Source organism: Vulpes lagopus, chromosome 13 (assembly GCF_018345385.1).
Source record: "Vulpes lagopus strain Blue_001 chromosome 13, ASM1834538v1, whole genome shotgun sequence".
In the NCBI taxonomy this organism is placed as follows: Eukaryota; Metazoa; Chordata; class Mammalia; order Carnivora; family Canidae; genus Vulpes; species Vulpes lagopus.
The window spans coordinates 13,959,763-13,969,905 of record NC_054836.1 but is presented as its reverse complement, the minus strand read 5'-3'; the positions used below and the strand labels follow the sequence as shown (position 1 = coordinate 13,969,905).

Genomic DNA, 10,143 nt, shown 5'->3' with positions numbered 1-10,143 from the left:
AACCCAGTTATTTGTAAAATAGCTTAAGAACCTGAAGTGCAGAGGAGCAGAGAATATATTAGAATGAAGCCAATCTTAGGTATATACACAGGATTCCTTGGTTACCAAAAGTGAAATCATGCTGCTATGAACACTTCCCTACGAAGTGGTTTCCGCTGTTGATGGACATCACCCCTTAATAGATGACGATTGTGGGAAACACTAGCGCAGACCTACCTTGGCTAACATATAGACTGCTATGTTTAGGTAGAATGCTGTTTCTAAAAGAAGTTGTCTTTTTGGGATGCTAGATTGGAGAGGCACATCTCTTCCAGCAGATTAAAAAAAGGACATACATGCTTAATTATCCTGAATAAACCTTTTGTTAAGCACTTTTGAAGTTAGTGTTTAAAAAAAAAAAGTTTTTACAAAACAAAGGTGTTGGGTCTTTTTTGCCCATTAAAAACACTGGCTATAGAATCACAGTTGGATATTGTGCTGGATTTGAAAAGAAAAGTGGGGTTTCTAATCAGGCAGTGATACACATGTGTAATTTAGCAAGATCTCTTGTATTATTACTGGATAAATTGTTAATTCATATCAGCACTTTCCATAGTATGTTATCTAGTATAACTTAGCACCGCTTGTGTTTAAAGATTGGGGGCTATTCGCATTATTTTAGAACTTGGAACATTAAAACACAAAAATCCACCTCTGAAACTTTTTAACTTGAGAGGAAAATGTCCCTTCCTTCATAAATTCTTTGAAAACTTTATTGATGATTTTGTAAGTGCGTTATCTTAAGATCGCTAGTCTCATTGTATGCCTTTTTGTAAAACAAAACAAAACAAAAAAACCCTACATTTTCTCTGGTTTTGATTTCAAGGATATCTAAAAACACAAAATAAGGATGCCCTGGAGCAAAAACCCTGCCAGCCTCTAAGCACCTCTCAGTACGATACAGGTTTTATGAACAATGCAGCAGGGACACAGCAGGCAAGAATGACTGGCCCATTTGGGACTGGCCCAAGAAGTATTTACAGAGCCAACCACTCAGTAAAACTGCAGAGCAGATAGGTCTATTGTTGGCCCTCTAGGAGCCCCTCTGCCTCCACCAGACTCCCAGTGACCACCTTCTGCATACCTGGCTTCTGAGTGCATGTGGGTCTCCATTCCACTCCTATGCCAGGGCTGAATGCCCTCTGATCTCCCAAGGGCTGCCTTCTATCTCCTCTCCATCCTGAAACAGACCTGAGGACCAATCTCTCAGTGATTACTAAAGTTGTATAATTCACGCCCTGTCGCCAAAGGGAGAAGACTGCAGGTGCCTCTCTCCCCGCTACTGGGTACCCCTATGGTTCTCCCCAATGCCAATTTAGCCAAAAAAGGGGGGTACTTACCTCCATGCCAGTGAAAGTTCCTAGTCAGGAGAAAAGGGCTGACAAGCCACTGAAGGGGAGCAACTTGGGAACCCTACCCTTCCAGTAGGGTCTGGAAGTATCTCTCTCAAGCTCCATAGAGAGAGTGCTTACTGTTCATCAGGGCCTTGATATAAAAAACAAAAAAACCAGGCGGGTTTTTGTTTTTGAATGTTTTGTTTTTCTACTTACAAACTGAACCAGATGGTGCTCCATTTTGGGGACTCTGAATAAAAAGCCATGAATAAAATGTGAACAGAAATATTATGCCCTGATTTCTAAAGTCTGGCTGCAACTCTGCTCCACATCTGCAGGTGTGGTGGGAAAGCTCCCCTCAGAATTAAAAGCACCTGCCCATAGAGCATATGCTATGAGCATGCATGGTTCCAGCAGGTATGTGCACACACACAGGCACATCCCTACCCCCCAGATGATGGACTGCTGCCCCTTAACTGATCACAAGAGTGGTCTGGGCTCCTCACAATCTAACACACAAGGGAAGCTGCTGATGAAAGTCCTTAGTGCCCCCTTCCCAGAGGGAAAGCTGCTGCATCCAAAATCAGAGTAGTTTTATCCATTCAGAAAATAACTGAGGAGAAAAGCAAAAATCCCCTGAGGCTCAGATTAAGCCCTACTCCATTGAGATGTCTGCTTCTTATCTATCTAAGCTAGTAGGATGAGAAATTCACCTTGATTTCATTGAACAAAACAAAACCTTGGGTGACATTTTTAGAGAAAAACCTAAGAAGTGAAAGGAAAAATACCATCAGGACTCTGAAATGTTGACGTTATGCCGCCAATGGGAGAGCATTTCTTGGAAAACTGATGGCAACTTACCCACTTGTAGGACGATATTTATAATACACTGCCCCGTGGGCGCCCTTGACAATGGTGTCCTAGTCAGGCTGTAGCCACACCCAGCTGGCCTCTCTCCATTCATGCAGCGCCACATCTGTTCCCCCTTCCCATTTTCTCTGCCAGTCACTTGGCATCCTCCCAATGAACTACCCTTCCTTTATGTTTAAGGAAAATAAAGTAAAATAGTCTTCTCTTTAGGTAAGGATTTATTATCATGTTGAATAACACAAGGAAATACTTAAAACACTAAATATATAAGTTAAAATAGAACTATGTGACAACAGAAAATGAAGAATGGATGAAATAAGCTTTTGAAACACGTAAAGAAGTGAATAAAAATACCGTATTTCTTTTGACCCACAGGTAACTATAAAAAGAACAAAATCTTTAAAAAGCAGAAGGTTAAGTAGCCACAAGAGATCTGGAACAATGGACAGGATTAAATTATGCAAGTCTACAAGGGAATCAACAGATGAAAAAAAAAAAAAAGAAATGTAAGGCTGTTATGAAATTCAAATATAAATAGTCCTTTTCTGGAAGTGCACAAAAGATCTAATTTTATCAGCAACTTCTTTTAGAAACCCTATCAGTCTTATGTTCAGAAATCTACACCAGACTGACCTTATTTTTAAAGACAATTTTAAAAGCCTTTTGAAAGCAAGGGGAAAAAGAGAGAAACTGTAGTATTACTTAATAAAGCACTTATCTCAAACTAAAAAGTATGTTTGGCATTTTAAACCTACATTTACTTTATCAAATTTTTTTAAGGACTAACACTGGGTTTCTCTAAAATATAGAGCAACTACACTACATTGAACACTCTGACTATGCTGCACAGTTTGAGTTTATTCCTTTCCACAGATTGCATGTCACCCGGGGATCATTTTCTGGCTGGCAGACTCCAGAGGAAGATGCCACTTCCTGACTAAAGAAAGGGTTGGCTGGACACAGACCAGTCTGACCAGTCTATACCTTCAGGGGCTCCCTCTTACTCCCACCCCCTTGTTGGCATTCTTAATAAAGAGATTTAAATGTTTCCTTAAATCTGAGTTTGCTCTACTGCAATGTCTATGGACAATGGAACATCTCATGCAGCGGGGATTGTCAATCTGAAGCTTTACTCATAGAACTTTAGAAAGAGAAGAAAAAAAGGCATACAATGGAACAGAAAGGCCAAATAACTGCTCCTCTCTGCTTAGCATAATAGTCCTATATTGTCTAGGGGCTATCAAGATTAGTTGCATGATACAAACTGCTATGGTGACTTCAAAGTTTCTCTCCAATATAGATATTAAAAAAAAAAAATAATGCTGTGCTTGTATTTCGTGCCATAGGTCCATCTTCCCTGGCTCAGTGGAAGAAAAGTCAGAAGCATTTAGATTTAATACATCTAAATACCAACCATGACTACTCACATTTCTCAAAACTATCCATTGAGATTATGAACTTGTCAAAGAATTCTGCAAATGGCTGTAAGAATGTTCAAACATTCTTAGATACCCAGAAGAGAACATTAAAGCTACTATAAAATCATAGTCTCTCTGCAAATAAAACAGATGCTTTTCATTTGGTTTCGTATGAAGGTTATTATCAAGGAGAATGACTATAAACACTCATGTCATCCAAAAGACATGTAACAATGATTTTCTCGTGGGATAATAATTTTATGTAAAAATAACTGAGAAAGTGAGGAAAGAGGGGTAAAGGGTATCTGTGGCAAGTAGCTCACCATTTGTGAATTCTTTCAAATGAGGGTTTGTGTAACCATAACTACGAAGCATATTTACACAAAGTACCTTACATTCAAATCTATAAACTCTTTTATAGTCAAAATAAACCTTGTAACATTAGCATTTTTATACACTCAATACCAGAAAACATTCAGTGCACATTAAAGTGATCTTGGTCAAAAGCCACTTTGTTTGCTACATTTTTAAATCTGTCTACTCTCCTGACCTTCACTTGAGCTGTGTGGCATGGTTACCCAACACTCACCCAAATCTTAATCTGATGGATCATTTTATTGTAGAATCGACTATCACATCACTTCCTATCATGAGAAAATGATGTTTTCACTTTATAGCTTTGAATGATGAAATTGCTTTTCAAACATTTTTAAAAGACTTTCAGAAGAGAGGGCCATTACAGACGACGTAAATACATAGAGTATAAAACACTGCCTCTAACATGGTCCTTCACTGTGGGCATCTAACATGACTACACATGGAGATGAAATGGATTTTGACCATAAACACTACTGGGAGAGATCAAATTTAGAGGATATTTTTGAAATCTTATCTGCAGATTCCATTCTTCTCAAGAAAAAGGAGAGAAAATGAGGAAAATCAAAGCATCCGATTGAGCCCATCAATTTCTGAGTTTGCGAGAGTAGCCTCCCCAGTTTCTTTTAGAATGACAGAGCTGCATCAGAACAGCCCTCAAACTTTGGTTTTTAAGAAGGAACTTTAACATAAATTTCTCACTTTTCTCTGTATTAAAAAAAATAAGAATTCAAAACAACAGATTCTCCTCCCTGCCAGCTGTTTGTGTAACGTTTCACAGCTGCCGCACACCTGTGGCTTTAGGTTTCTTCAAACCCTCTGTGGCCTGGTGAGGCTTCCCAGCCCAGCTGGTAGAACCCTCCACCATCTTGCTTCCACATCAGGGTAGAATGACCTGTTGGACTCACATCCTCCTGATGATAAGTATCCTTAATGAACAGTGTAAAAGTTGGTTTTATTAAAACAAGTCATTCATTTTACAGGTAAGGGTGGCTAAAAAGTATTGTCAAAGAACAACAACAAAAAAAGAACAAAAAGGCCACAAAGGGTTAGAGTCTTAGCAAGTTGGAAGCTACCAATGTATCAGCGGCCCATGGACTCGTGTGTCTTTGGTGCACTTGCTTCATTTCAGGATGTGCTGCTGAGGGGCTCCCAGGCCTCCAGGGTGAAACTAGCAGTGCTCTGGTACTGAAAGCTGACAGCTGCTGGGGCAGGCACCTTAGCCCCCAGAAGGGAAAAAGGGTAGCCTGGAGTTCCCAGGGAGCAGCCATCAGCATCTGAATGCCTGGAGGCAAGAGAGCAGTTGCAGGGATCAACTCCTGCTCCAGCGAGCTATGGAGGCCCCAAGTTTGGCTGGGCATTTTGTTCCCTGGTTCAATTAATAACTCAATAAAACTCCCTCCAGACTGTGCACAGCTTAAAGGGGTATCACATGTTTTGGATGAATACCAATTATGGAGAGACACATTTATAGCATTGACCACTATATTTACAATGTCATCTGCTTATAATCTTTAAAGACCATTTGATGAATGGTGATGATGTGACTGTGACTGACTATTTTTAGGCATTTGGCAAAATACACTTGTGTGTAACAGCTGCTTTTTTTTATTTTAAAAATGTTTACATATGTACAATTGTCCTTGTATGCTGATATAAAAATGAAAAGTAAAAAAACAAAACAAAAATAAAGATACATGTTTAGAGTTAACACACGGGATATTGGCCTCTCAAAGCTTTAAAGTCCTGCAGAAAAATCCTGTATGCCTTAGCCCTGCATGCTAGTTTCTATTATGGGATGTTGTTTCCTTAAATGTGGAAATTGCAATAAACAGAAGCTTCATGCACTAGCATTACTGTCTACAATGAGGATGTGCTTCAGAATGTCAGTTCTGAATCCACTATTACCCCTTAGGAAACTTGCTACATTTGGGTCATGTGAGTTAATTTTAGTGATATTTCTACATATATCTGTCATGCGGATTATCCATTAACATACCAGTACCTTTATTGTTCCATGTTTTAGTGTAACATTTCAGTAGTTCTTTTCATGGTTTGGTTAAATCCTAAGCCAATGACAAAAAGAAAATGGTATCCAGATGTGAGACTCGGCTTCCTCTCCTCTGTATTATCTCAGAGGGTCTTTGTATTGTCTGAAGAGCAGATAGATTTGCAGTGATTCCGTGAGGCTGGGTTTCTATAAAAGTTGAAGTAAACAGTTTTGATGTATCACATGTAAACAGTTGATCTTAAATGGATGTCTCCCATAGCTGCACAAAGAAAAGCAAAATTGCACATTGTGAAAGCAAGAAACAGTCACATTCTGAGCTATGAAGATGAAAAAGTTGATGATTCCATCCATTCTTATGTGGTTGTGGAAGCACACACTCTCTTGTCAAGTCGAATGAATGGATAAATAAATGCTCTAATTTTTAGCTTTCTCTTTCCTCTAAATCGGTGTCTCAACCTTTTTAGCAACTGCCACCTTTTAATACAAAACCCCTCACACTAATTTAATGCTACTAAAAAACTTGAATAAATTAAATATTATGTCTCCAATGAAATAATTTAAAATACTATTTTAACCAGGATTCTGCTACAGCCCACTAAGAGCAGTGGTTCTCAACCCAGCTGCACATTTCAAAGATCTGGGGAGGCTTTAAAAATCCTACTACCTAGATAGCACACTAGATCAACTACATCAAAATCTCTGTGGGTGGGACTCAGGCGTCAACATAGTTTAAAAGCCCTTCAAACAACTCCCATGTAGAGCCAACCCTGAGGAGTACCAACCTTGCAGAAGTGTGATTCCGTCAATTCCACCATCACCCACTTAGAAATCTCTGCTGTGTGCCTACAACCAGGCCATCCACTCTCCAAATCCAACACTACCTCCTAGAAGATTGTCCTCTCTCAGGACATGAGAGTAGAATGATGCATCCGTGGCAGGATGTCAATTGTTTAATTCTCTCACCTCTTCCTTCTCCTTGCTTCTGTCACCAGTCCTGCACACATTGGTACTATTCATATTTGCTTTCTACAATGTTCACTAATTGCTTTAATGCACTGTAAACAACTCTAGCATGATCAAATATGAATGCAACTCAGTTCACAAGAGGATGGCCAATTAAAAAAAAAAAAGGAAAAAGATCAAGCTGACAATGTATTGTTTCCAGGCAATATGATGTGGGTACACGTTTACAAACATGAACAAAGAAAGTCTAAGACCAGTGTGACTTAAGCTGCATCCAAATTCCATCCAAATTCCATTTTTACTAAAAATCTGGGGCAGGTCATTGTATACCTTATGAGTTTCTGGGAAAGAAAAAGCAGAAAGAGCTAAGTGTCTTGTGGATGTTTCTACATAGGTTCCATTAATAGGTTCCTTGGAACCTTCATGGAAATCTTGTTCTAAATACCCATGTCAGCTACTCCACAAGGACTGTGGTAAAGCTGACTCTGTTCTCACCCTTTGGAGACTAAATCTCTCAATTGTAAGGATGTTTGTCTGTGAATGACATGTGTTGGTGGAGACTAGTGAAGATGAATTGGCTAAACAGGGGGTCCACAGGGTATCTGAGGGAAAGAAGATCCAGATCAATGCTCAGTTGATGGTACAGACTGTGGCCATTTCTAGATAGCTGTAATGAAGGAGTGCTCATAACAAGATCTGCTTGTTTGATTCTCCACGGCCCACAAAGACAGCCAGAGACAGGGGCTGCCTATTCTGCAGGATTCCACTGTGTGTTCATGCGGATGTTCCATGGTGGATGGAACCATCTGATATTTCACAGAACTCTCCCAGGAAAGAGGCCATGGGCCAGCCATTTCTTCTGGGGAGCTGACATTTTCATGGGCTTTATGTGGGATTATTAATAACCTACAGCCTGGCATGACAACAGCTGATAGAATGTCCCCAACTAGATGGAATGCCATTAGCCTTGGATTTCATTATGATACACTCAAATCATGAACAACTGGATGCCTATTAACAATTATGTTTTTTAAGACCAGAAAGCTGAATGCTGGGAATTTGAATTTTCTTTTTCCCTGCCATCTTTCACCATTACCCATAATCACATGGGAAGGTAATTTTTCATGTAATTGACAAAAACACCACTAACTGGTTTCAAGGTGTTTCTGATTACAGTAATATAATCTGTTTTAACAAGTTGTGTTCTCTTATTGACTATGAGTTGATTGAGGTAAAATTTGAATGATCTGTTACCTTGAAGCCCATTATATAAGTTCAGGATCAAATAAGCTCTGAAATATCTTCCAAACCAAAAATCCCAGAAACCCAAGACCTACTAGCAGATAAATCTGCACAGGCTTTTAAAGCTTTATTTTATTGCAAAGTATTTCCGAGAAGAACAACTTTACACTGTAAGTGACCACAACAGAGTTTAGATATCAATAAAAGTAATTATTCTTTGGTTGTATCTTTCACTTACACCTCTGAGGGCTGGCCTGCTGCTCTAAACTTGAGTATATCGCAAATTTCACATAATGGATGTATTCTGGGAACACTGTGAGGCTGAGTAGATTCATAAAGTAAAAGAAGACTCAGTATTTAAGGAAACTTCTGGCACATCAGAAACTAATAATAACACTGTATATAATATTATGCTGAATTTTCACTATATTAGACTCATAAAATGCTTCAGTGAGAAAATAAAATAAAAGGAATTGGTTCTTCTATGTGAAAAACTAATGACAAACTAAAGAAAAGTAAGTATATAAATAAATAAAATTTCTGGTGAACCATATTTTAACATAAATAATCAGCTCTTCTGTGTTTTTAAATCTGGCTTTTTAAAATATAAAAGGTTGCTAAATTTTACCATACCCTTTGACATATATTTTTTAATATTAGTATCCAAATTCCATCCTTGTATCCAAATTCCATCCTCATCTCCAAGATACTGGTCTAACTTTCTGTCACAGGTTCTGATTTCTAAAGTCTTATTGGGTGTTATTAGCCAGTAAAAAGCCTAAGTAAGCAAATTAGACATGGAAATGAGGCTACTTTTTTTGAATCTCTGGCATTTTTGGCTATACTAAAAAACTGATAAAGCAAAATACATTCTCTGTTTCATTTACTTCAGACTGTAATATATTAGCTACAATGTATCATAAAAGATATAAACATATAGCAATGAATGATCAAATTATATCAAATTATCTCTAGCATTTATGAATGCAGTAGTTAAGCTCATTTGCAAATATAAATCTGAGCCCCCCAAATCCTCCATTTTTTAATGGAATATTGAAAATCTTCCATTTTTTTTTTATTTTTTGTAACCAAAAAAGGAAAAATGGCTCTCTCTTTTAAACTATGAATTAGGGCAGCCCCAGGTGTTAGAGCCGCCTTCACCCCAGAGCGTGATCGTGGAGACCCAGGATCGAGTCCTATGTCAGGCTCCCTGCATGGAGCCTGCTTCTCCCTCTGCCTGTGTCTCTGCCTCTCTCTCTCTCTCTCTCTCTCTCTCTCTGTGTCTCTCATGAATAAATAAAATCTTTTAAAAAATAAACTATGAATTAATAAATAAATGATAATGATCAAGGCTGCTAGCATATGGCAGTTTCCACCTACCCTGGCACTTTGTCGGTTCACTTTCTTTTCTTCATCAGGAAGTGGTGGCATTGGGTATGGGTATTTTCTGCTAGAGGCAATAGACCCAGTTGATGAAGAGGGAGACTTGGCAGGAGACAGAGTCCTGAGACGTTGAGAACACATGAAATAAATATTATGTGACTGCCTAACATCTTTTTCAAATATCTGAAAAGTGGGTTTAGAACAAACCCTTTGATTCCTATTTTCATAGGCCACTATTGCAAAGGTTTAAACTAGTGGGAGATTCTCTGTCCTTCCCAATCACTGGAATGCTGGAATCTTATCTTCCTAATGTCATAACTGAATGGGCTGTTCAAACGTTAGCACACAGAATCAGACTCAACTACAAAGCAAATGATGAAGTTCCCTATACAATAGATAAAAAGCTAAAATGGAGAAGGGATAAAATCATTCTAAGAGCTCATAATGGTCAATTAAGTGTACAACATATTAATATACTGCCTTATTTTTACCACTTCATGTAAAAAAT

General features: G+C 38.5%; 1 protein-coding gene across 13 annotated transcripts in view; it reads right to left on the bottom strand.

The window, feature by feature from the left end:
• Window positions 1-6,118: 6,118 nt before the first annotated feature.
• Window positions 6,119-10,143, bottom strand: part of ADAM22 (ADAM metallopeptidase domain 22) — a 220,833-nt gene continuing 216,808 nt past the window's right edge. For all 13 annotated transcript variants that reach the window (XM_041727581.1, XM_041727579.1, XM_041727582.1 and 10 more), the window contains 2 exons: window positions 9,633-9,756; window positions 6,119-6,306 (listed from right to left, as the gene is read on the bottom strand). In XM_041727581.1, coding sequence (XP_041583515.1) covers window positions 6,286-6,306; window positions 9,633-9,756 — 145 coding nt within the window. In that variant the 3' untranslated portion in view covers window positions 6,119-6,285. The remainder of the gene's footprint in view (window positions 6,307-9,632; window positions 9,757-10,143) is intronic.